Source organism: Apostichopus japonicus, chromosome 6, assembly GCF_037975245.1.
Source record: "Apostichopus japonicus isolate 1M-3 chromosome 6, ASM3797524v1, whole genome shotgun sequence".
Lineage (NCBI taxonomy): Eukaryota > Metazoa > Echinodermata > Holothuroidea > Aspidochirotida > Stichopodidae > Apostichopus > Apostichopus japonicus.
Window position 1 is genome coordinate 8,876,220 of NC_092566.1, and position 27,612 is coordinate 8,903,831.

The window sequence follows — 27,612 nt, forward strand, 5'->3', positions numbered from 1 at the left end:
TAAACAGAATGTAGAGATTCCATTCGCTCAGGCATCAGTATGGGCGCGACTTCGTGTTGACATCGATCGCGATATAGCCTACCTTTGCTTTTTTACTATATTTCAGTGAATCTTTGACTATGTGCTAGAACGTGAATTTGGAACTATTACAGCTGGGTAAATTTCAAATTAACTATAAACTAGAGAAATAACCAGAACATAAATGTACTTGAATCAGTTTGCTCCCACATCAAGAGTTTTTATCTACTACCGTTAGACTCAATGAGATCATTCACTTTACAGAAAGGTTTGTCAGTGGCTGTTGCTAGACGACCTTACCGGTATGAATTGGTCCTAGTTGTGCGAAATATGTACCGTACGTTAAAAGTAGGCTACTCTAGTCCCTAGTAATGTATATAGGCCTAGGCTAGGTCAAAAGTTGTGCGCTTCGCGAGAGAGATTTGTAGACCCGCGGAGCTTTTAGAGATTGTTTATGCGGCGAGTACTTAAATAAGGTACGAATACTTTCAAAATAAAATGACTCCGTAGACCGTACTATGTGTGCCAAGTTCTTGAGTAGCAATAGTCTTATTCTAAAGTTTCAAAGTTACAAATTAAATATCCCATTAATATTCCAGCTTTCCTAATGCCTATCTCCCATTTCCGTATGTACGTGTATACCTCACGGCTCAAGCAACAACATCTGCTTTTATGGTAGGTTGAATGCATTTGTTCTTGATGGTAGGCCTAGTTTGATATCAAGAGTTATTGATCATTTTCAAAATTCCTGCATGTAGAGTATGTGTTTGATATAATTGTGTAACATTAAAGTGAACAATTGAAGTTGAATGATTTTAGGACAGTATAATTGGGCTTGGCATTAAGCCTATACAGTAGGCTACAGTTCACTGGAAAATGGAAATAATGTGTACTGTTTCATTTCTTTTCTAGGGTATCTTCATAGGGATAATTCAGAAATAGTTGAATTGACCAATATCCAGATATGACTGTTGGGTATGTACAATAATATTGGTAACAGTATTTTACATATATGAGTATAGTCAGTATTGCGAAGTTCGCCATACTGCGAAGTTCGGGCACCCTAAGAAATACACGATTTTCACCATGAAAACCTACAGGAAGAGCCAAATTTCACCAAAAAGTACGAAGCTACAGTTATTTTCTCTCCAAAATGACCCGTGTGCCAGAAATTACTTACATATTTGTCAATAAAATGACGAAGATCTATGAAGTCTGTTATAATTACTGAAAGAGCAACAGCGCCACCAATTTTTACCAGCGCCACACTGTGGGTTGCGTGACCGAACTTCGCAATACTCTAGCAAGAAATACCAGTTCCACAATCACGAAGAATCTTCTTGGAAAACAACGTGAAAACAGTTTGCAGGAAAGAAAGTTTGGCCGTGTATCGTACTATAACAAAATTCTCCCACCATATGAAGTATATTTTCAAATGATTTATACCAGAAGATTTAGTTTTGGGGTGTTTTAAGTCTTAAGTGGCCGAACTTCGAAGTCACCATCCTACTGCGTTTGATTCTGAAGAGCACATATCATTTCGGATCTGTTGTGTGGAGCTGTTAACTTGAGCTGAGATGTAGAAACTTCAGCCCTTAAATGTGTTTTACATTTACCAGATGTATGCACTTTAAAAGCTAGAAAGTCAAATTTAATTGGTGTTTGATGCTCAGATTTCAACAAGCATTTTACTGCCACCCTCAAATTATTGTGCCTCAATAAGAAATGAATGTCTAATTGGGCACTCTTCAAAGTCTGCTTATTATTTAGAGAGACATTACTTCCATGAGAATACTTTTGAAAACTTTTTAGCACTTTTAGCATGCTTGCTTGCATTGATGAATTCTTGTATAATAGCCATACAGTTTAATATGCTCTCCATATTTTCCCCATACTGTAGTTTTGACACCTTGTTTCTTTGTTTTGTTTTTCTGCTTTACAGTGAGAGTGTAATAGTAGCCATTGGAAATGCTCTCTTAGATATTACAGCCTCTGGCTCTAAGGAGCTTCTTGATAGGTGAGTTCTCACCATATAGTTTGCTATTTGTTTTGTGAAGTTTCCTGAATTGTCTCGGCATCTGAATTTGTTCATGTACTAAGTATATGTTTTTGAATTCTGATGTAGTCATCCCAGGGTTCTTCAAAACCACCCCATTGGTCTGTCCACTGACCTTATCACCTACATTTCATTATACTAGATTGTGCATCAATATGTATCATCTTAGGATCTGTTCGGCATTTACTCGTTTAGAATAAGTCTTTTCTCATTTGTTTTGTTCTACGTGTTACCTTTGGTTAAATAAGCGATTTAAAGGCATTGAAGACTCGCCCCAAACCGTGTGCCGCCATCTGAAAAAGCTAACCTTCCGTTGCTTGCAAGTTAAGTTTTTTTGTGTCGCTACAAAATGCAAACAGTAATGAAAAGTGATACCTTGTTATCTTTTATCTAGACCTGTGATGTTCATCGCTGCTATGTACACTGTGTTGTGAGTATTGACCATAACTGCATGTATTGACTGTGCAATAGTGTCTAATTATTGACGGTAGCAAGCTGTGTGCGTATTTTCTGGGATCGATGGTGGTGTCTAACACTTTTGGTGCACCTCATTCGAAACTAGGTCAGATTACCGGCATGAGACGTTTCTTTGTGCGCGAGTCTTCAATGCCTTTAAACCAGCGAGTACATCAGTTCACTTTTTGGATTCAAAGGGTTATTAAATTTCTGTCTTTGAGTAGTGGGCCTTGCGATTGCACAGCACAGTCTGAATATCAAATTATATACAAAAAGTTGGCAGATAATCTTTGAATTCAAGACTTCCAACATATATTCAACTGAATGGCTGTATTTTTTGTTTGTACTTGGCACTATTGACAACCTCCCTTCCCCCTATCTTGTAATTGTAAAGCACAGCTTGATTATTATGGTATGTCACAAAAGTTTGTAAATAACTTGTTTCACTTTATGTTATTAACTGTTATTATAGATATGGCCTTTCATCTTTTGAAATATGTATCTATATGAAGCTATTAAATGATGCCATCACATACTCTGCTCCTGCCCCTCCCTTCAAGCCCCTCTATGTACCATTTTTGTTTTTACCATTTAAATCTTATTTGCACCAAATATTAAGCAAATAATGTTTTGTAAATTGTTGGTCAAAGCTGTGATGAAGCTGTGCAAATTGTATTAATACTAGTATTATGAATTTATTATTTAACTGTTTTTTATAGATATGGCCTTAATGCCAACAATTCTATTATGGCAGAAGAGGAGCACTTACCTTTATTTGAGGAACTCAGTAACAACAACTGCCCAGTGGTGTACTCTCCTGGAGGTGGTAGTCAAAATACCATCAGGATGGCCCAGGTAAGACTGTGGGGGGTGGGGTTGGGGATGGGTTCAAGCAAAGTAGATACTGCTGATCCAAAGTAGAAACTGCTGATCCAAAGTAGATACTGCTGATCCATCTAAAGTTGATCCATCTACTAAAGTATCTATACTGCTGATCCACTGAACAAAAGAGTTAAGACCTTTGGCAGCTTTAAATGCTTTGCTTATTTATTGTATTAAATTTGAACTGCTGAATCTGTAGCTTGTTCAAATACACCACCTTTAACATAAAATAACCACCCTCGCCACAATAAAAATAACTTGAAGGTCTTTACAGTGATATTGATATACCGAAGGACAATATGTGAAACAGTGAAAGTGAGCAAAATTTAATGCTGCATTAAAAGTCAAGATTTGTATAAAAATTTTGTGATTATAACCAAGGGGCAGGGCTCGATGGTCAAAATTTACAAATCAATGGACTGACTCTTTATTTATTTTTTTCTTTCATCGATAACATGGAATATTCTTAAGATAATTATTTCTGTTATCTATTTTGCAGTGGATATTAGCTGAACCCAAATCATGCGTTTTCTTTGGTTGCATCGGGAGGGACAAGTTCGGTCAGATTATTCAACAGCAAATGGAGGAATTGGGTGTTCACGCTAATTACCTTCTTGAGGAAGATCATCCAACCGGTACTTGTGCATCCATAGTAACAGGGAATGAGAGGTAAGTACAGATGGGTGCTGAGAGCAATAGTAGTGTCTCGATAATGGCTGTTGCATTTAAATGTGAAAATTCTACCATCTTGGTGACCACTGGTTGAAGCCTTGATGGGGCCCCATCGTACTTTATTTGTATACTGTATTGTATTTTTCTATCCTATTATAGGTTTTACGGTGTATACCGTTTAAGCGATATTTTTCTACTATTTGCTTTTGAATGTTTCCTGTATTTTAAATGTTTTCCGTATATTAATTGTTTCAATTCCTGTAAAGCACTTCGAGCAGCTTTGCTGATACACACGCTATATAAGTACTATTTTATTAGTATTTTTTTAAAATTTATTACTATCTTTTTTATTACTAATTTATTCTGTGGCGTTTTGCATTTAGAAGAAAACAGTCCGTCCCTACCACAGGCCCTAATGCAGGCCCATGGACCCCACCTATAACTGTGTCGCGCTGCAAGCTGACTGACGCCCGCGTTAGTAAAGTATCACCCACAAAGTTCAGTGATTTTTTTTTTTACCCCAGGCTCATCCCTGTATATGGATGACATTAACAGAATAAAGGCATATACTTAACAAGATACACAGTAGGCTATTTTATAGTACATAACATAAATAATTCCACAAGATATTGTTTGAACTTGTTGGTGCTCAAATTCTTTGTAATATATCAACTACTATAAGCTGTTTTCATGGTGCACTTTTGCACCTAGTATTTTATAGCATTTTTTATGTTTGAATGCCCCAAAAAATCATGATGGCTTAGGTGTTTTCACAGCTTTCTAAGCATACTTTTTACCCCAATTGTGTCAAATAAACCATTGATAGGGGCTGGGCTTCCAGGGGCCCTAAGGCGGGCCCCTGGACCCCACTCGTTATAGGCTTCGCGCTCACGCAGGCGCCTTCGGCGCCAGACGGATTGTCTCCTGAGCACTCAGTAACAGATGAGACACCCTATTTGAAATTTCTGGCTAAGACCCTGGTCCATGCTCTCTTTAGCTAACAAACAGTCTTCCAAACCGTTAATCAATGTTACCCACACATTATGGCTGTTCACTATAATGGATGTCAATACTCCTCACCCAACTTGAGTTTTAAAATTAATCCATCTGTTTTTAGTAATGCCTGCTTGTGATTCCATTAATTTTGGGTATTATAGTTTCAGTGAATAGACTACACTACAAAGATTAGGACAGAGGTTTCAATATACCTAATAGTCAATATGTATGCAGGGAGTTATATTCCTTTGTACACTAGGTGTATTTTAGATACCAGAGTTCACAACATATTTCAAGATGGATGTTCTTGCATCATCTGTATTCATCAATCAATCCCTTTATTCAATCTCTCATTTCGTAGATCGTTAGTAGCGAATCTTGCAGCAGCTAATTGCTACAAGAAAGACCACCTGATGAAGGCTGAGAATTGGAATCATGTGGAGAAATCTAAACTCATATATGTAGCAGTAAGTATGAATGTATACTATTAAAGGTTAATTCACAGGTCTAAGTATAATTCCATATATACACATACTTTGACCATCAGTAATCCTGCTATTTGGACCGAGGTTGGTTTGTAGAATACAACATTCATGATACATGTGATTAATCTGTCTGATCATATCGGCATGGAATTATTAGTGTTCAAAATTTTTATGGTTAAGTTGTGAAGACTGATCAAAGGTTTCAGTACTTAGGTTACTGTGTACAATAACTGCTACACATCTTTGCTCTTGCATAGCAATTTACCCATTTTGTTTAGCATTTTGTGATGTGATCATGAATTGTTCCCTGAGCTGTCTGTTTCTCTCGCAGAAGAAACCATTTGACCAGGAAAAGTTGATCAGACAGTGATGGTTCCATCAAATTGCAAAGATTTCAAATAGATTGATAAATTTTATCCCCATTATTCTTCTCAACTGTTTCCCATCTCGAACATGTTGTCCAACATTTGTTGAATCTCCTTTTATGTTGGCAGATGTATACAAAATGTACGACTTTGAGTATGTTTAAGTATGTACAGTATGAGTATACAAAATGTATGATATTGAGTATGTATGAGTATGAATGAGTATGAGTCTACAAAATGTGTGACTTTGAGTATGTTTGAGTATGTTAAGTATGGGTATACAAATTGTATGATATTGAGTTTGTATGTGTATGAGAATGCATGAGTATGAGTATACAAAGTGTGTGACTTTGAATATGTTTCAGTATGTACAGTATGGGTATACATGTATGATATTGAGTTTATTATGTGCATGAGTATGTATGAGTATACAAAATGTGTGACTTTGAGTATGAAAAGTATGAGTTTTGCAAAATGTATGAGTCCAGAAAATGTTTCCAAAAGTAATTTTACTTAATTGTTGAAAGGTTTAGATGTAGTGACGGAAGAATTCTGATTCCATAAGTGATCATTTATTATCTTGAAAAGGAAACAACTATGTTTTCATTTCTTTTAATTTTCTCACAGGGTTTCCATCTAACAGTGGCCCCGGATGCGATAGTAGCTCTGGGCAGACATGCAGCCGAAAAGAACAAAATATTCTCCTTTAACCTTTCCGCGCCATACCTCTGTGAAGATTGCATGGACCAAATCCTGTCAGTTATGCCTTTTGTGGATTACTTGTTTGGAAATGAAACAGTGAGTGATAGCAACAAATAACAACAACAAGTGATAACAACAACAACAACAATAAAAACAACAACAAAGAGTTTGCTTAATGATAATAGAAAGAAAACCCTCTCTACTGTATACCAATAGTAAAATATGATCAATTTTTATAGTCTGTGTATTTCAACAAATAATTCCTTTTCTCCATAATATATTAATCTCACTGCTAATGTCTACACATAATAATTAAGATGCAGTATTCTGTATCAGAATGTATCTCTGTCTTGCTTTATATCTTTGGGATGATCAAAACTAAAGATGAATCTGTCAGATGCAACTTTTGGTTTTGACCCTTTCGAACAAAAGCTAAATTGCATCCCATGTTCCAGAAATAATATACTTTGAACTTATATAGTCTTTGTAATAGTCAAATGCCTTCTTCCTCTCCTACCCTCACGCCTCATTTTGTTACCTAATAAGATTCAGATTTGTTTCGATCAAAGTGTTCTCTAGATGGTCAGGATCAAAATTAAATCAAGATGAATCTATCAGAAGCAAATTTGGTTTGACCATTTGGAACAGAATTTTGTGCATCCATGTGGTTTGGGATGCCCAAAGTTCTGAAAGGTTTATGTATGACCTTCTGTTGAAAGTAAAGATGAGGGTACCTTTGTAGGCAGATGTCAATTTCTTGCACCCATCATTGTGTAATGAAACTGTCATGTTTAAATTGTCACAGAATTATTAAAATGATCTGTTACATCCATTTTTAAATACTTCTGTGCTTCAATTTCATAGCCTTTTATATCAATATATAAAACTATTCATAAATTTAAAAAATTATACAAAAACTGGATATGTAAGATAATAATACACAAACACACATAAATACTGTACATTATGTGTAGGTGCATTTGTGTTGAACAGATGTTGAATGCATTTTAACCTCCTTTCTTTTTTCTTCTTTTTTTTGGGCAAAACCAAGAGTTGTTGCCACAGATTGTGGCATTCTTAGCTAAAAATGTTCTTTAACGATCTTTGACAAGAAGGAAATTCAATATTCTGCAGAGTTCTTTGTGAATAGTGGATTAAACGTTGAGTGAAAAGTGAAATATTTTTACAGATATTTAATTTGACTATTAACCAAATGCAAGCACAACAAAATGCAATAAAATATTTACCTTTTGAAACAAAGCTACAGATGTTATTGTCTATAATTGCTAAAACACAAATTCAACACAATGTTATGTTTTTCCAAGAAGGAATATTCTGCAAGCAAAGCACTAGCATCTGGTTTAGAAGTGAAATTATAATTAAAGAACTTTATTTTGGTGACCATTTTTAAGCTAAGTTCATTCATACTTGGTAAAGATTCCTAAATCCTATTGGTCCACTCAGGTCAGCTGACCGTGGTTAATCCTGTGAGTAACGCACGGTAAAATTACCGGCGGATGAATACAATTGTTACCATGTTTTGTCGTCTGCTTTGATGAGCTATCGAAATACATCAAAGGCCTACTATGTTATCGTATGACTGTATACCATATGTACATGTTTGTCCCTAGAATGGTTGCTATGGGAACCAGAAGCTGTAGGGTATTGATATGATGAAGCCAACTAGTAATTGTTTGTAGTTCCTTGTTATTGAGACCTTTCAAAAATAGTTTTATGGCCGCAATATTGCCAAACATTAGTTAAAATGTTATTATGGTTCATCTTTTATGAATGACAGCCTTTCAAAGACGTTTCCTTTATAATTATTCACTATCGTTCAGTATTACTTTATAATTGCACATGTACATTGTTATGCTGATTGTTAATCGTTAATTCGACTTACCGGGCATCACTTTAATAAATTTTTGGTTATATGTAACCAAAAATGTTTTGTTTTATGATTTTTCTCCCACACAAATGGTAGTGTATGAATGAACGGGGTTAATCAACGGTCTAGCGTGCGTTACTCACATGATTAATGCACTCCGGGTGTTAATGCTATCGCTGGATGCACTCGGGCTCCGCTACGCTCCGCCCTCGTGCATCGCTTACTTTATCCCCCGATCGTGCATTAATCCTGTGAGTAACGCATGCTAGACCGTTGATTAACCCCTTATTAATGAAGTGTAGTATATTATGAAGCGTAAGTTTTCTAATACCCATATTATGTTAGAAGCTTTTTACTAAATCAGATCTCTTCATGTGACTTTATATGATTTTTCTTTTCTTTTCCCCCTTTTGTCAGGATTTTGCTTCCTTTGGGAAAGAACAAAACATGGGGGTAAGCATAGAGCCTATTTCATATATCATCACTTTCATCAACAGATTCGATGTGTTTTGAGGAGGAATTTGATGTAACTTGAAAGATGTTGTAACACACAATTCTGCTTCATAGTTAAAACTATGTTTTTCTGGCAATTTCTTGAAGTAAGGGATTAATGGTGCTACAATTTTGTCAAGGTGACTAGTCTCTTTGTAAATATTTTGCAAAGTGACACATGTAACTCAAAAACTTGTATAGAACTGCAACAGGACATGCAAGTTTCTCGTCTTGGATCTTGATATCGTCGATGACATATCTCTAGATCAACAAGAATTTCGATAATCCTTCCAAGCAAAGAATAAAGTGATGCTGATATAGCGTTCCATTGCTAGTAGAATGTCCCTTTCTAGATGATTCCAGCCTTTTTCTCCCTCTTGCAGACGGAAGATCTCAAGGAAATTGCTCTGAAGGCAGCAGTACTACGCAAAGAAAATACCAAACGACAGAGAACTGTTATCATCACACGAGGCCATTTACCGACGCTTGTCGCATATGGTATGTCTGTTTGGGTATTTTCTTTATATTATATTAAAGTAAACGAATAATGGGAAACTGACTTGGAAATTTCAGACAGTGGGAAAGAGCAAAGAAATTGATGGCTAGAATAGGATTGGAAGCAGTGACCTCTGGGGTTACAATCCTACTGTTCCAAGGTTGAAAATAACTGTCTCCCCTCGGAAGGGTAGCCCTAGACAAGAAATGGTCAGTAGGGAGAAAAGTATTTCAAGTTATGAATGGCTAGCTCAGCTGTTAGGAGGCAGGAATTGTATTCCCAAGGTCAATTTTCCACCCTTTTCTAGCATATATTACTTGTGGGTTCCAAATTTGTATATAATTTCTCAGTCCAGTGGTGGGGGGGGGGGCAAGGGGTGGCAGAGGGGCAGGGGTGGTCGTCCATTATTTTTATACAGGAGGGGTACTGTAATTGCTTCTTTCTGAACTCTTGGTCGAACTGATACTGACTCTACATATAGTATGCTACCATGTACTTAGAGAACTCAGACAGAAGGATTGTTTAATAAACAATTATGCTCTTTATTGCTATCAGTTTTTTCACTTTCTTAGATTCAGTAAATTTGTTATTTCACATTTCAGATGGGGTGGTGACGGAGTACCCTGTCAAAGCTGTTAACGAAGAAGACATTGTGGACACCAATGGAGCTGGCGATTGCTTTGTTGGAGGTAACCACAAAAATGTTATGACATCTTATTGTGGTACATCTGATTGTATGTTAAAGTTCAGTTACAACAAAGGTTGGGGGTGGGGGGGGGGGGGGTGAGGATGGGAGCCAATTGCAAATTTCTCTTGACTGATTTAGGTAGGGGATGAACCTTTATAGAAGGGGTGTAGGTGGATCAAAGATGTTAGGGGTGAGGAATAAGGGTGTGAGGTTGTTGGATGGTACCACCATGTAGGGGGTCTGCTTCTAAAGTTTCAGGTCCAATGGTGTATTCTGAGGTATATATTTAGACTAGAAGTTAGGTCTATAACTAGATCTAAACACAAAGGTTGTTCTAATGAATGCTTATGAATTTTGAAAGAAATCGCACACTGAGCATTACCCTCCTCCTCCCCCCCTCCCCCCTCCCCCGACTGACAATGGAGGTGTATTGACAACAAATTTAACTTAACTATGCCAGGCTCAGCTCTTTATCTCTGTTGTTTTTGCACTTGCACACTTTGGCTGTTTATTATATTACAAATAATTTTTGTTGCTGTCACTGGTCAACCTCAATGAAACCTGACAACTAGCATGCAGAGCCTGCATATAAATAATGTCTGTTCAGTTTCGTGTTTGAGTTTGTGGATAGTAGAGATTTAGAGCTGATCTATTGAACTTACAGTTTGCTGATGGGATTATATATGTCAGTAGAGTTATTTGTTGAATATTTTGATGTTTGCAGTTATGTTTTTGATTTTCAGGTTTTCTCTCACAACTGGTCCAAGGCAAAGATATCAAAGATTGCATTCTCATCGCTAACTACTGTGCCAGTTACATCATCCAAAAATCTGGAGTGACATTTGACGAGAAGCCAAATTTACCCAAATAGTTGTTGGCCTTGCTTTTATGTTTTTCATTTATCCATTATTGCTTTAAACACCTTGAAAAAAAAGTATGAAGTATGAAAGGTCAAATATACCAAGATGCTAACAAAACCATCAGTTTATGCTTTCATAGCACAAATACAATTCAGTGAAATGCTACGAAAGTCTGTTGTTTGACATTCTAAATTTGTTGCAAAACAAAAATTCAATTTATATGTCTGTTATAAGTAGGTGTGTGTAGCCATATATCAAATGGATAGGCCGATAATTCGCACAGGGTAGGCTGTAGTGGCAACACACTGAGACAACAAGTCTTCACATAGACACTGTGAGCTAGCAGTATAACATTTGTGTACTGTATGTAAACTCACATTCCAGAATAACCGATGCAGTGGTGCATGCTGGGATTTTTGTACAATTAACTTATGAATAATCTTGCGGTGCATTATATCTCAATACAGCAATACCTTATGTTACTGCTTTTTGCAATTATTACTCTTCAGGCTTTCAGTTAAACATTGATTGAGGTGTCCAGTTTGATGCTGAAATTCTTGAAAGCAGAATTTTATTTTTAACATAATATACTCTGCTGCTTTTGCAATTATTTGTTATAATCCATTCCTTCTCTAAATATTTGAAAAGTTCAACTCATATTTCAATAGTTTTAAGGTATTGAATGCTTTTATATTGTTAGAATGGTTTTTGGGGGATATATGTGAATTCTCTCAATATTGTTTACTGTTCTTCTACTTTGCTGTTTGCAAAAACCCATATGTGTTCGATCGTGGTTTCATAGCTTCTTGTTCGGTTGTTACAAATTATTTTTCTACGATTGTCCAGTGAATGTCTGCGAATAACTGTGAAATCAACCCCGTTCAGATCGAAAAACATGTTTTAATATCTGCCAGTCACTACTGCTGAAGATTGTTATGAGTATTGCTCTATCAGTAGAACATTTGCTTACACATTGAAATGGAGATATCTGGTGCCTGAATTTGATTGCTTAGTAAAACTGCAGAAAATTGTCTTCATCTTTCAAAAACCACATCCTCATAGTATTTGTATGGCAAAATAATATATACATTTTTGTAAAATTTTTAAGTGGGTATTTTGTGATTGCATTTATCTGACTGATATCATCAGGGTAATTTAAACTGAAATGTATTTGATTTTCTTTATAAAATTTCAATCCTTTTATCCCCAGGAAAATATTTCTACATATGAAAACTGTTTTTGAAAAAGATTGTCGATATTAGGTAGCACACTCTGCAATTTGAGAAGAGGCTTTTAATCTGGAAGTTTTTTATTTTGTTATACTATCTTTTGATACCTCATCTAGAAATATTTTATTGTGTAATACTGTTTCAAAGGGTATTCAACTTTCAACTTGTGCCTTATTCTCAGACTTTTTGTTTATTAACTCTCTCTAAATTCAAATGTTGTGTCATATATTTTTGTGCCTTGTTTATCACATTTATTACTTGCGGTTATTCAACAACAACAAAAGTTGATGCATGTAAATTATCTTAAAACATATAAGAGACTTTGACAGTTCCATTGAGAGATGCCTAATGTCTCGATCTTGCAAGATAAAGCTGAAAATGTAGAGGATTGTAATGAACTTTTTAATTAAGGGTGATACCTTTAAATTAGTCATGACAGTTTAAGTTAACAAACTTGAATGATTATAACATCAATATTCTTTATGTTATAAGTTCTATATTGTCTTTTCAATCCATAAAATGCGTTTTGTAGTTTCTTGAGAAAAGAAAACCAAATCAACAATATAAAGTCTGAAGCTTTTAGCTATCATTGTGTAGTATTAATTCGGTGGGAAGAGGAGCTGCTCAGGTGTACCTCACAACCACCCCCCCCCCCTCCCCCATGCCTTCCCCCAGTTTTGTCAAAAACCTCAACAATGTTGCCCTTTTCACACATAAGTAATATTCCTTTTTGATGATTAAAATAAACTTTCATTTACGTATTTAAAATTTGTCCCTTTCTTATTATCACGGCTAAAAAAAAGGAGTAACAAAGTAGTGCCCCAGCTGTTGTCTGGGTTGTCTGAAGATTTACGACAAAATCAGTGGCGGAGCGTCCATACAGTCAGGGGGGCGGACCCCCCCCCCCCCCCTGACGGACTCCAATGGACTGCTGGCGCCCTTTTCAGCTCTTTACCACTTTTTACTTCTTCACGATTATTGACTTTTTTATTGTGCTCTCATCTACCTATTGACAATTGTCACATTTTGTTGGTGTAATTTCGCAATGACACCTATTTATTCTTCGTTTATCTGCAAATTAGCCAGGCCCGGAGAAGGTCATTTCCGGCGATCTAGGGAGTATCTTTACTCCAAAAATCGGCCTAACTTTAGAATCCGTACCATATGAATGGGAAAACTTACTTCGAATCGGCAGACTAAGGTTAGGGGTTAGAAAGTAGGGTTAAGGAGTAGGGTTAGGAATTAGGGTTAGGAAGTAGGGAATATGGTTAGGGAGCAGGGTAAGGAAGTAGGGAATAGGGTTAGGAATTAGGGTCGATTGGTACGGATTCTAAATTAGTACCCAAAAGTCTCTGTACGCTATGCCCCAACCTGTGGTGGCGCTCCGCTTAGAGAGTGTCGAAAGCCATAGGCGTAGGAGCCTCATTTGATTTGGGGGGGCTGTAACGACTTGCCCGAATAATATAAACAAAATTTTTGGCGCGCGTTCCACATGTTAATGTGCATATCATATAGGTATTGTTCCGTTATTACATCACATGCCAATAACGTACAATCATTTTCCGTGTTATTACCCTTCCATATTGGTTATAATTATTGGGGAAGTTGTTACAACAATAATGATCATAATAATAATATATGTTTAACCATTGAAAAATACATTGCAAATTCTTCTTTTAGTAGGTGCCAGTGGCGGAGCTAGGGGTATTGGTCAGGGGGAGAGAATGGTCTGTAGGGGCGCTCTCGACACTATCTAAGCGGAGCGCCACCACAGGTTGGCGCGGAGCATACAGAATTTTTTTTGAGTAAAGATACTCCCTAGATCACCGGAAATGACCCTTTCCAGGCCCTGCAAATTTGCAGATAAACGAAGAATAAATAGGTGTCATCGCCATTTGTCAGAAAATTGCACCAACAAAATGTGACAAATGTCAATGGGTATTTGAGGGCGCAATAAAAAAGTCAATAATCGCGAATTAGTAAAAAAGTGGTAAAAAGCTGAAAGGGGCGCCAGCAGTCCATTTGAGTCCGTCAGGGGGGCATCCGCCCCCTCTGACTGTATGGACGCTCCGCCACTAGTAGGTGCCTGAAAAATTCTCAGCATACTGCCCGAATTTTCACCAAAATACTTGAAAAACACACTGCAAATTATTATTCTTTCAGTAGGTGCACGAAAAATTCTCAGCATATTGCCCAATCTTTCACCAAAATACTTGAAAAACACACTGCAAATTATTATTCTTTCAGTAGGTGCACGAAAAATTCTCAGCATATTGCCCAATCTTTCACCAAAAAATTTGAAAAACACACTGCAAATTATTATTCTTTCAGTAGATGCCCGAAAAATTCTCAGCATATTGCCGAAGTTTCACCAAAAAAAAAAACACTGCAAATTCTTCTTCTTACAGTAGGTGCCCGAAAAATTCTCAGAATACTGCCCGAATTTTCACCAAAAAATATGGTTGGGGGCTGCAGCCCCCCCCCCATCCCCCCGCCTCCTACGCCTATGTCGAAAGCGCCCCTACAGACCATTCTCGCCCCTCCTGACCAATACCCCTTGCTCCGCCACTGGACAAAATGTTGTAAAAAAGTGCTCTCTCGTTGAAGGTTAATCTATTTTGACTGAGGTAACTATAATTCAAGTTGTTCCCTCAAATCACTGGCCCTTGAAGTGTGTGCGTCCGACCCTAGATGTACTCTTTTGTTGTGTCCCGTTGCTTTCTTTACGTGTAGTGGGGCTGCAGTATGGAATGTAGGGGCCGGAAATAGACCGTGAACAGATCGCAATCTGACCAAGTGGGACAGTTGTCTGCAGGAATTGTGGATAAAGAATGATACTGTGTCGCATGTGGAAAACATCTTTGGATGGGCAGAGTATTCGTTTGTTCCTGGATGTCAACTATAGCGGACCACCCCAAACTGATTAGGCCCTAATACGTTATTTAATACGTTTCTATTTTCTAGTGTCCTGTTTATACTATACCACTTTGTTCTATTGTTCTTATGTATAGACGAAATAAATGAAATGAAATAATACAATGGAAATAACGAACACGGAATGGCAACATAGCATATATATGCAACTTGGACGGCTCCGTATACGATTCATGCACAGTGCTAGTGAAGAGCACACGGTTAGCTGATGTTTGTTTACCATTACCAGTTTACCACATGTTGAGGGATTCCCAGGCACAGGTTTATTATGTCGTCTGCGTGGCTCGGCTTAGTCCCTCGTCTGTGTTTTCTGAATAATTGTTCGATAATAACATAATAACTGTTGCGGGTGCAGGCTGTATGGTTACTCTGAAGTGGTAACTAGCGAAAGTAAAAATTGAGGTGAGTCGTTGCAAATGTATGTCATGAGCCGAAATTCTTTGATCGGATTGAAGTTTATAACTTTTATGAGTACACGATTATATGCATACAAGAAGTCTTCGCATAGTAACTTACTGACTAGTAGCTAAGTTAAGTTGGTATACAATGTAGGCTTGGTAGGCATTTTACAGTACTAGTAGTATTACTAGTTACTGTAGCCTGCATACATGACATGTGTAGGCCAAACACTCTTCAAAAAGAGGCTTCTGTTGACTTCCTAAGTCTTGGGATTCACTAAATGAAGTATGAATGATAGTAGGTCTATAGGCCTACAGTTTCAGAGTCATATTCACTGAATTCCTTCTTTGTTGTATCAATATTTTTTACAGTACTGTAGCAAACTGACCAAAAAATCCTCTAAGATGACCATAATAAACTGGAAGAATGGCAAAATAAAATGGCAAATGAAGCTTGTTAAACCCCTCTAAATGCTACATCACAATTTCATCTAAAAAGTGTTACAACACACCTGGCTACACTCCGCTGTGCACACGACCCCTAAAAGTTGTTGACTGTCACCCCTACCTTGGTGCTGAAATCATTGATAGCAAACTTAGATGGGATAAACATATTAAAAACATACACAATAAAACAAACCATGTTCTTGGCCTTCCAAAACGTGACCTCTCAAGCTGTCCCAGAGATGTTAAAACCACGGCATACAAAACACTTGTCAGGCCAGTAATCAATTATGCTTCACTGGTCTGGGAAAACCCATCACCAGTGTGATGTGGATAAAGTAGAAGCTATTCAGAGCAGCGAGATTTTGTATGGCAGAGTAGTCTTATAAATCCAGTGTGATAAATATGCTTGAGGAATTACATTGGCCCCTGCTAAAAACAAGAAGAAATTTCTTCTGCTTAAGCCAACATGTACAAATGCTTTATAAAATCAATAACAATCTTGTATCAATTGATAAAGACAATCTTATGCCAAGAAAAAATGTTACACAAGAAATGAACATATCTTAGAAAGAATTTATATAAATATGCCTTCTAATTCCCCCGCACTGTAAAATATTGGAATGCTTTGCCATCAGACATTGTGCATGCACCTACTGTAGTCTAGACTGTTTCAAAGACAAGCTTACCAACTCTTGTTTTTGTTAACTAATAAGTTATACTCATACTTTGTAGTGCTTGGTTGGTGTTAATGCCCTCTAGTACTGTAGGATTTTTGACAACTTAACCCATCAGATTAAGATTCAGCTGTGATAACAGTGTATAATGTTACCTACAGCTGGATAGGTCTGTTTTGGGCCAATTATATAGTACACTTTAAATGTTGAACCATGCAAAGTGCAAAATACAGTTAAATGTTTTTAACAGTTCCCAGGATACATCTGGCCAGCGACTTCCTGAAACGCTATCCACCAGACCGTGAAATTTGAGCCAACTACGTGATGAAAACCTTTGAGCTGTATTTTGTTGATGCCTTCGCATCTAAGCCTTTTACGGGCAATCCTGCAGCAGTCTGCCTAGTGGAATATGAGGTGTGTAAGCTTTTACAAAAGACATTAGGTTTTAATAAAATATCTCAAATGCCTTATACAAACTTGAAAGCATAAATTGTAAATTATAAGTGTTGATGGATATAATGTGGCATGAAGTGGACCATTGTATAGAAAATTATCCTGGTTTGTTCTTTGATTTTTGTTTTTAGAGGGAGTTTGGAGGGGCTGGTCTATTTATGTGTAATTAAGGATGCTTAGGTGCCAAAGTGTTCCGTATTTTGCAACCATAGCAATTTGGTTACTGTCATTTAAAGCAGTTACAGTTAGTATTAATGGCTTCCCCTTCCCTCATGAGAAAGACCATTCTCTGTCCAGGAAAATCTTTAAGTATTTAAAATTTTTGGGGGTGGTTGGGTGGGTGCACATGTCACCCTTGCATAGTGATTAAATATTTTACAAAATAATCACAATAATAAAATTGGCTTTACATATTAATTCTGAGACCGATAGTCAACCTACAATTGACCTTACTGTACATACAGTACAGTAAGCTGTGCTAATGCCACAAACTCATGAAGTTCTTTGACTAAAGTTGGTAAAGTACTGATATTTTGTTACACATAAATTGTGCCTCAAAACTCATGGAAATTTCCTTTAATACATATAAAATTAAGAAATGAAGTACAGTAATTGTGTGAAGTATCATCATTATTAAAGGCATGTTTTGTTTTTTAGGGTGGCTTAAGTGAAGATGAAAAGCAGAAAATTGCAACTGAAATGAACCAAGCAGAGACTGCATTCATCCAGCTATTAAACCCAGGAGATACATTTGAAAAAGGTAGTACCCAAATTGCCTTTTTTCTTCGTTCAGTGGTAATAAATAGAAAAGAATAATCATGATCAAATAATACCAAGATCTTGCACTGTGAGTGTCAAATTCCAACATTTCTATGATGATAGAAATCAAAGAAGATTCTCAATCAAGGAACTGTAATTATAAAAAATTAGAAAAACTCCTAAACAAAATTTGGTCTATATATTACAGATAGAAGATGGTATCAGAGAGAGAGAACAGAGTTCAACTATCAAGTTTGAGTAAATGTTTTATTTCAGAATATCTCTCTACAATACTAGCATTATATAAACTGTTATTATTGCCTTTCAAAATTAGTTTACAATAAAGTAGCTCACCAAATCATTACCAGATTTGTGCGAATAAAGGTCAAATGAACAATATTAATTAAATTGTTCTACCTGGAAATATATATCTCTAAGAGTTAGCAATGACGATGAAAGTTTATAGCTTACACTATTAGTGACCAGATTTGTGCTTTGTAGCATATTCCAGGGAGATATTGATAACATTTAAAGTTACTAGGGAGAATGTTTAGTAACTTCCAGTACAGTATAGTATTTTAACCTTTTCACATCCAATTCTGACAGCATTTTCGTATAAAAGTTACTCCGAGACTTTGCAGTAACGTGATAAACTATTATTTGGCATTGACTAACTTGGTGTAACACTTTACCGTAAGAAAACAGGTAGAGCCACACCCAGGCTCTTAGCTAGGATCTCTTTGCATTGGCACCTACAGTTTAAAGGGGGGAGGGGGGGGGGCATCAGCAATTTAAGAAGAGGCATACTGTAATATGTGTGTCCTCACCTGTAACTTGTCAACTTTTTTTGTACATATGATGGGCTCACAAATGGGAATGGGAACAGGGACCCAGCTTGGCTATGACCCTAGCTCTACAGTACCTTCAACTGTTACACTGTTGTAGCTTGTTGTCCCTGTTTCAGAGTACCTGTTACTCAACAAATCATTCTCTGACCAAATTGGCAATGTTCAAACTGTATTACACTTGTCAGTGATGATAGTCTGGTATTGGGGAAACATACATGGTTTTAAGCACAGAGGATATTTTTGCAAATGGTATTTCAAACAAGTTTAGCTTAGAAAGAATAGAAATATCATATTAATCATTGAACATTATTTTAGGTTGATTCATCTATTCAACATTTTATGTTTTTCTTTTTTGCAGCATCCAAGTTCAAGCTGCAATGGTTCACACCTGTAATGGAAGTAAACCTTTGTGGACATGCTACTTTGGCTTCCTCAGCTACCCTGTTTAGGGTCAAAGGTCAATTTGTTTTTTTTGAAACATTTTTGTATTGAATTGTATTGTATTGAACACCTTAATAAGGGTAGCACTAAATTCAATTTCTAGTTAGACATTGTACATATGTATACATTTGTGGATATTTGAAAACTTTTATTTCAGATGTGCAGATCTAGTAATAAATTTTTTTATCTAGAAGTTATCCTGGTGTTTTCATCATTCTATGTAGATTCAAATTTTAACAGAATCTTGGTCCTTGGAGAGAAGAAAAGCTTACCAAGTGGAAATCTGCACATGACCAGAGAGTTTTAGCTACTGTGCATACAAACTAGTAGTGCAGTGCAGAAGTTTGTAACAATAATTATCGTCACATATCTTAATAGCAAAAATTACATTAGTGTGAGAGCAAACATATAAAAAAAAAATTCCAAATAGCATTTTACGATGCTTTACTGGATGAATTATTCCCCCTGATCAGTTGCTAGAGTAAAAAAAACTTCAGCAAGTCTAAAAATGATATCACAGAGCTATTAGTGCTTGAATATTTCAAGTTTTATTTATTCATTAGTTTTTTTATTTTCCTGAGTAGATATGATATTTTGCAATTGTTCTTGCTGAGGGGATGAAGATTTCTATTAACATTACCTATATTACTACCATTGATATCACTGCCAATACTGCCCAACTTCAGTGAGAAAGTAAGTCAAAGAAAAGAAAAGCATAACCAAGAGAATTCACCAGGACTCCCTCCCTTATAGTTATCTCCTGCAGGCACTGTGACATGACACATCAACAAAATGGCATCCACTTAGTATGACATTTATACCAGGCTATCTTCCAAACAGAACAAGTTCTAGTCTTTGCTGTTTGGGTCAGCTTTTCAACACAAACATCGTTAAGAACGTACATCTCAGATGATGTGACGATGGGGGCTTTGCTTTCCGTTTAAGTGTTCCTTTGCTTTTGGACTTGCACGTTTTTCATTGACAGTGCTTGGTAATGCCCTCTCTTAACTCATGACGGTTAGTTTCGCTTCCCTCTTTCATTTAGGGAACAACAATGATTCCATTAAGTTCCAAACAAGGAGTGGCCGGTTGATTGCAAAGAAAAAAGGAGACTGCATTGCCATTAATTTACCGATTAACCGATGCAACTCTGAGGTAAGATTGTAAAGCATCCAGAGTAATATTAATTTTCCTATCAGGGTTTGGTAAAATCTTAAGAAATTATTGAATCATATTTTTTTAAAGGGGGCACAAACCCATAGTGCGACTAGGAGCTGAAACATTTACTTTATCAATTTTTTTTATTTTTTATGTATTCATATATTCAAGGTAGAATGATAGCAGTGTTGACCCTGAAGACAATGCCATTGTTATGTTGAATGTTAAGAGGATCAATATTTTAATTTCAGCATTAGATACTCCAGTTTCCATCACCGATAAAATTTACACTGTAGTAAATAAAGTAAAATCTTCCAAAAAATTGAAGCACTTGCAACTCGATGATATATTCATGGTTTTAGTGTAAGCATGTTTTAACCATTTTAGGGATGTAATAAAGCTGAATCAAATCAAATCTCAATTATGCAACTGATCCAATATTATGAGATTAAGGCTGGTATGTCATTCCTGATACTTAATTCTCTGACAATGAGTTCAGTTACTTTCAAAATTGTGTTTCCTTCACACATGATTAACTAAAGTTTTTAAAGAAGTTTCCTCACTCAGGTGTGGTGACCAATCTCTGAATAAACAGCTTCAATTTGTTTAGTTTCATTTATTTATTTTATTTCAGCTTCCTCAGGACACAGATGAAATAGTCCAAGTATGTATATATACATTTTTTATGAGTTAATTTTGTTTTCAATATTATCATTTCAAGGAGCAATGCAGTAATTTAGATTCCCACCTTTCCTGTTTACAAAACATTGGATACAATTTGGTTAGAACCTAATTCAATAATGAAATTACATCAATGTAAAAATGCTCCTTAAGTCATACCCATGGTTGCTTGTGGTAAGCGATGAAATTTAAAAATTATTATGATTATTGTCTTCTGAATAATGTGTCAAAAGGATCAAATGAAAAACTCAACCCAAACCTATCTGTATTGTAAAACAAAGGCACATTCCAGCACAGACACAGCATAGCCCTGGCAAGCACCAACGCAAATAAAAACCCAACCTACAGTTATTCGTTTCTGGGCAAGGAGATGTTTGCTTTGAGGTGACTAACGTGTGACCCTAATTTAATCGTGGAAAACAAGAATAAAAGGAATGCAAAAAGCGAATTTTTTTAATATGAATCAATCATTAATTTCTATGAATGTAGTTTCTTTGACAGCTGAGGTAGTTCAAATTGTTAAATGTATCTTTTGAAAGAATAACATTAGTTCCTATTCGGACGGTTTGCTATATTAATTAACAACACTTTTGAGACTGGTATAATCAATTTTCTAGTTAATCCTCTGGGACAATAATGTTCCGATATTTTGGAAGACTAGAGATCATAGTGTCTAAGGCAAACTGGTAAGTGGTAATCATTGGTCAAGTCTACTGTATCGAAAGCGTGGAAAGTTTAATCGTATTGTTCATCAACATCTGTTTCTCATTTTAATATTTAGTTGGTCGTAGGAGCACACAAACCTATAGACGTTCAGTTTGCACCTGGAGCCAACTCCGAAATCCTTGTTCGCCTTCCCGATGATGTCTCCAGGTGTGTTACGTTGGTCCAAATGTATATAAGTGTTGTAATTAAAGAGTATAAAGGGTTACAGAAGATACACTGGCTAACTTGAATTCTGAAATTTATCGTGAATAAGTGACGGGCACACCTTCAAATTTTGCCTTTGATTTTGCCTTTGATTTTTCCTTTAATTGATTGATTTTATTGGGCGCATGAAAATGCAGAAAATATTTGAAAGGTTAGCATCAGATGGTGAGACATATATAAATAACAAATAATAATCATAATAATAATAATATTCATAAGGACATTGCTAAAAACCATAGGGCACACCTTCTCACTATAATACATCTACTGTACAGAGCAAGTATGACAAATATCCATCACTCCATTGTTGAGATATCGCTGACCCAAGCAAGTGTTATAGGTGCACACATACACATGCACCCCAGCCTGACTTCACATGTTACTTTGCTTCCAGCAAGGAACTAAAAATCAATGCAAAAGTGGCTATTTTACCTGTGAAGTTTTGGAACTTTGTCAACCTTTAGTTTACATTGCAGGACAGAAAACAAAATGTGCATATCGTGTTTGTTTTAAGTAAGGTTTGGAAGTTTCTTATTACCGAAAGCAAATTAAAAAAGAACTGCTCATGAGAGAGGTTTAAGAATTGAAGTTTAATTCTATTTCTTATAGAACAGAGTTTGAAGCAATATGCCCTGACATGCATGGGCTTCTTCAGGTTTACAACTTTAAAGGAGCACCTGGAGTAATACTTACAGTGAAGGGTAACAAAGATACTGGAGCAGTGGATGAGGGGGGTAGACCATTTGATTTCTTATCTAGGTACTTCGATCCATGGAATGGTATACCAGAGGATCCTGTTACAGGTAAGAATATTAATTGCTAATACTAATTTTCATTTTAACTATCGTAGTAATCCCTGTTAATTATCAATGGAAACATTGTTTATTATTCTCCATTGAACTTTTTGTTTTCATTATTGCAAATGCACCCGGTCCATACCATATAATCTGCTGAATAATTGAATCTGTGCATCATGTTTAGCGAATCAAGCATTCACTTTAGAATTATTGTGTATACTCCATGTAGCTGAGTCATTACTTTGCACTCTACGTAGTTGAGTAATTACCGTGCACCATGTTTAGCAGAGTACTTACTATGTATTCTGTGTAGCTGTTTATTTGCCGCATGTTATATTAGCTGAGTAAGTATCATGCACACTACATGTCTTTACAGTTGAGTACTTGCTACCATCTCTGTTTAGATGAGTTATTGCTGTGCATTTCGTGTAGCGGAGTACTTACTGTGTACTTTTATGTAGCTGGGTAATTACTATGCACTCTGCCGGTCTGTGTAGCTGGGTAATTACTATGCACAGTCTTTGTAGCTGAGTTATGACAGTAAACTCTATGTACAGCTGAGAAGGTACCGTGCTATCTGTGTAGCTGATAAGTTACTCTGCATTAATGTATGCAGCATCAATAGTAGCAGCCCCTTATTACTATGCACTCTGTCTGTGTAGCTGTGTAATTACTATACACTGTCTGTGTAGCTGAGTTATGACCGTACACTCTATGTACAGCTGAGAAGGTACTGTGTAGCTGATAAATTACTCTGCATTAATGTCTGCAGCATCAATAGTAACAGCCCCTTATTACTATGCACTCTGTCTGTATAGCTGTGTAATTACTATGCACTCTATCTGTGTAGCTGAGTCATGACAGTACACTCTATGTACAGCTGAGAAGGTACTGTGCTATCTGTGTAGCTGATAAATTACTCTGCATTAATGTATGTAGCATCAATAGTAACAGCCCCTTATTACTATGCACTCTGTCTGTGTAGCTGAGTAATTACTATGCACTCTGTCTGTGTAGCTGTGTAATTACTATGCACTCTGTCTGTGTAGCTGAGTTATGACCGTACACTCTATGTACAGCTGAGAAGGTACTGTGCTATCTGTGTAGCTGATAAATTACTCTGCATTAATGTATGTAGCATCAATAGTAACAGCCCCTTATTACTATGCACTCTGTCTGTGTAGCTGTGTAATTACTATGCACTGTCTGTGTAGCTGAGTTATGACCGTACACTCTATGTACAGCTGAGAAGGTACTGTGTAGCTGATAAATTACTCTGCATTAATGTATGCAGCATCAATAGTAACAGCCCCTTATTACTATGCACTGTCTGTGTAGCTGAGTTATTACTATGCACTCTGTCTGTGTAGCTGTGTAATTACTATGCACTGTCTGTGTAGCTGAGTTATGACAGTACACTCTATGTACAGCTGAGAAGGTACTGGGCTATCTGTGTAGCTGATAACTTACTCTGCATTAATGTATGCAGCATCAATAGTAACAGCCCCTTATTACTATGTTTATACTTACAGGAGCTGCACACTGTGTACTTGCAGCATACTGGCAGAAAATATTGGGGAAGGAGACCTTTTATGGTAAGATATGGATCAAGAAATTCATGAGTAAAGCACATGAATTGGAAGGTTAATCTAATGGTGTGAGTGTGGAATTAATTTAATTATATAGAGTCTAATTTGTCTTGTAGAACATGCAATACATGTAATGCTGATTGCTTTGAAGGGATATTCGAGTGGTCAAAAGTGCTGGATATATTCTGCATTTTTTTCTATTCTTTTCTTTTCCAGCTCATTTATTCATAAGTATTATAAGTATGGTACATTTTTTTTGTACTTACAGTTTTGATAACAACAGTGATAGGACATTGTTATACAATCTCAGTATCATATAAGAAATTATTTATATAAAAAATGCAGAAATTTTTTCAGAATTAAGTAATGGTAGTGACCAATATTACAAATCGTACTATACTTCAAACAGAACCAATTCAATCTTCAATGAATAGAAATAGTGTAGGAACATAGAACAACCAGTAAACACAATGAAACATTTAACAATAACAGATCAAGTTTCAAACAGGCTTGCATGGGAGATGAGCAAAACAGTTCTTTAGTACATTAAACTTACTTTATATTACTTGTTTTGTGTGTCGGGCTTAGAATTGATATAATTTTCTACTTCCATAATGAATTTCATTTTGTAGAGAACTTGTTACATGTTGGCATAATCTCCATCAACTTGCAATTATATTCATTATATTTACAATGCAAAATGAATTAATTGGGTGATATAATACTAAATTATATCCAAAGATAAAATCCTTTCTGGCCAGCATCTTGAGGTTACAAACACAGCTGCATAGTAATAATAATAATAACAAATTACATTTATAATATTTTGTATGGCAACGATCTGAATTGTTTATATGTGGTAATTTTATTTTGGTTATTGCATCTGGCAACAGTAGAGTGAATGATGTCAACACACCACTACAGCTGAAAAATGTTTTGCTTTTCTCCCTCATATTTAAATGGCTTATTCACAGAGGACAATGTCAACGAAAAAAAGAAAGAAAAAAGATTTCATTTTGAATACAGAGGGAATTTAACAGCAAAGCTATCATTCCAAATGTACCACATATCCAGTATAAATTAGCTAGAAGTTTATATTGGGTAAAGGTAAAAGCTCCTGAAGTAAATCTACTGTGATAGGATCAACTACCACCTACTGTGACCCACTTCCCAGAAGAATTAACAGCTTAACAGGTCAAAATAGGTTATAAAAGTAAATTGTAATATTATTCCGTCTGGTTACGAAACGCGGTTCTGAGATGGGGTTTCCAACAGCCAGTGACGAATATTATTTCTTTCAAGTGTTGCATTGTCTGCCAATGGAGTACCCCTTTAATCTTCAGATATGTGATAAAGACAAAATGGAGCTACAGTGCTCTTACTATTGGAAGTTATTAAATTATTTCAACACTTATCACTGTTGTATTTTTCTGTTTTCTTCTTGTAGCTCGTCAATGCTCGAAACGAGGAGGGAACCTGGAAGTCTGTATCCTGGATGGTGATAGGGTGGAACTAGCAGGAACCGTTGCTGTCATATTTAAGGGAACCATAAGACTCTGAACCAAGTTGTTATGAATGAAAGGTTGGGTAATGTTGTAGGGTGTATTAAAATGTATCAAATATAACAAAATTACGGGTAGTTATCGCTTTCATTTGTGTCATTTGTCTTTTGTGTGCCTTAAAGGGTGTGAAGACTCGCGCACAAAGAAACGTCTGATGCCGGTAATCTGACCTAGTTTCGAATGAGGTGTAACAGAAGTGTTAGACACCACCGCCAGGATCTGGGTCAGTGATCTTAAAGCCTATGTGGTGAATTTGTTTGCGCTGAACAACAACTCTTACAGGAAAATCTTGCTGCGTCAATGTGTGAAGTCAAAGTGCCTCAAGAATAATTTTCAAGTAGTTTTTTGTTTGTATTTAACACACTTTTGAAACTAACAAGTATTAGCCGATAGTAGAATGCCAACTGACCAAACTATTTAAGACATTTTCCTAGAATTTCCTCTTAAAATAGAGGGATCATGATTTAGTAATGAATTAATTTGATCCCATCCTCAACGTTTTGTCACATGTTTGATTATGCAGATTACCTGTTTTCCTTTATTGGTTACCAAGAACCGTATTGCATCATACAGACTAATTGGTCCTTTTGTTATTTTGTGACCAAATCAAACAATTTGATTGGTTGGAAGTATGTCATTTATTCGCCTCAAGTGTAGAAATTAGTCCGAACGGGGGCCGACGCAACATAGTGCTACGAGACATTACTGAAATACCTTGCTTTTAATTTTAGAAAAATATATAAATAATGTATCTTTATAATTTAATTAAAATTCCTGTGTACTTCAGTTTGTTTGTAATAGGTGAACTAGAAAATTATGAGATGGTTGTGATTAAATTTTCAAGGCAAAATAAGTTGTAGTTTGTTTCAATTATTGCCTACTATTGTGCCATAAGTAGGATTGTCACACTTGAATCGAACGAGGGTCTTTGTGTGTTGGGACTGAGGTAGGAGTGGTTCTACATCACAGTCTATATTACAAGTCCTTTTTAATGTAGACACTGTAATGTTAGAAGTTTTTGTTGAAGTCATAAAGCTATCTTTTGCACATGGTACAAATAGAAGTCTATATGTGTATCATCCTGTATTTACGATGAATTAGCTTTTGGTCTGGTATAATCGGGGCGGTGGGTGGGTTTGGTTGGGGGAGGGTGGCGGCGGATTGAAAGGAATGAGGAGAATGAAAAGAAAGAAAGGAAGTAAAATAGGAAAGGGAGAGGCCTGAAGCCCTGTGTCAAATGGCCCACTACTTGGTATGCTGTGCTGAACGTCATTTATTGGCTTTGGAAACGCCAAACTGGTAACCATCAACGAGGAAAGTCAACCAATTTCACTTCTCATGGTGTATCTGTCACTGAAAGAAAGAAACTAATTTTTTGACGAAAGAACCATCGACATCGATGCAACAACGTTTAGTAACGAAGGTTGATACAACAGGAAAGAAGCAAATTAGGCCCAGGGATGTGCAGATGATTTCAAAGGTTGGAGACAGGGGGGGACCAGAGTAGGCCCAGTGTTGTGCAGAGCATTTCAAAGATTTGCAGGCGGGGGTGAGGGGGGGTGGGTGGGGACCAAAGTAGGCTCAGTGATGTGCAAAGGATTTCAAATATTGGAGGCAGGGGAGGGAGGGGAGGGAGGGGGATATTCGATAGACCAA

At 36.4% G+C, this 27,612-nt stretch overlaps 2 protein-coding genes and 1 long non-coding RNA gene across 11 annotated transcripts in view; 2 read left to right on the forward strand and 1 right to left on the reverse strand.

Annotated features, from left to right (window-relative positions):
* Positions 1-27,612, reverse strand: part of LOC139968899 (uncharacterized) — a 126,592-nt gene that overhangs the window by 72,245 nt on the left and 26,735 nt on the right. The window lies entirely within an intron of this gene.
* LOC139968866 (adenosine kinase-like) lies at positions 2-14,057 on the forward strand. 6 transcript variants are annotated; one of them, XM_071973452.1, is made up of 13 exons: positions 15-156; positions 674-693; positions 931-993; positions 1,961-2,035; positions 2,469-2,504; positions 3,250-3,385; positions 3,912-4,081; positions 5,442-5,547; positions 6,558-6,728; positions 8,938-8,973; positions 9,396-9,510; positions 10,111-10,197; positions 10,940-14,057. In XM_071973452.1, exons 3-13 carry the CDS (start codon positions 983-985, stop codon positions 11,065-11,067), a joined length of 1,071 nt encoding a protein of 356 aa, XP_071829553.1. In that variant the 5' UTR covers positions 15-156; positions 674-693; positions 931-982; the 3' UTR covers positions 11,068-14,057. The 6 variants fall into 6 exon arrangements, with proteins under 6 accessions (XP_071829550.1, XP_071829556.1, XP_071829553.1 ...); XM_071973449.1 differs by lacking the exon at positions 674-693 and having other exon boundaries at positions 2-156; positions 10,940-14,056; XM_071973451.1 differs by lacking the exons at positions 15-156; positions 674-693 and adding an exon at positions 180-320.
* Positions 1,035-26,033, forward strand: LOC139968868 (phenazine biosynthesis-like domain-containing protein). Of its 4 annotated transcripts, none has more exons than XM_071973458.1 (10): positions 1,035-1,141; positions 16,989-17,152; positions 17,849-17,951; positions 19,157-19,255; positions 20,285-20,394; positions 21,032-21,061; positions 21,860-21,951; positions 22,618-22,811; positions 24,338-24,400; positions 25,842-26,033. In XM_071973458.1, exons 2-10 carry the CDS (start codon positions 17,063-17,065, stop codon positions 25,952-25,954), a joined length of 894 nt encoding a protein of 297 aa, XP_071829559.1. In that variant the 5' UTR covers positions 1,035-1,141; positions 16,989-17,062; the 3' UTR covers positions 25,955-26,033. The 4 variants fall into 4 exon arrangements, with proteins under 4 accessions (XP_071829559.1, XP_071829560.1, XP_071829558.1 ...); XM_071973459.1 differs by lacking the exon at positions 1,035-1,141 and adding an exon at positions 1,196-1,441; XM_071973457.1 differs by lacking the exon at positions 1,035-1,141 and adding an exon at positions 15,283-15,596.

Coding starts and splice junctions, on each gene's coding strand:
- LOC139968866 (XM_071973449.1), top strand. Junction 8,974..9,395: donor GGAAAGAACAAAACATGGGG/GTAAGCATAGAG, acceptor TCCCTCTTGCAG/ACGGAAGATCTCAAGGAAAT. Junction 10,198..10,939: donor TGGCGATTGCTTTGTTGGAG/GTAACCACAAAA, acceptor TTTGATTTTCAG/GTTTTCTCTCACAACTGGTC.
- LOC139968868 (XM_071973458.1), top strand. CDS start 17,063: ATGAAAACCTTTGAGCTGTATTTTGTTGATGCCTTCGCATCTAAGCCT. Junction 20,395..21,031: donor TTAACCGATGCAACTCTGAG/GTAAGATTGTAA, acceptor ATTTTATTTCAG/CTTCCTCAGGACACAGATGA. Junction 24,401..25,841: donor GGGGAAGGAGACCTTTTATG/GTAAGATATGGA, acceptor TTCTTCTTGTAG/CTCGTCAATGCTCGAAACGA.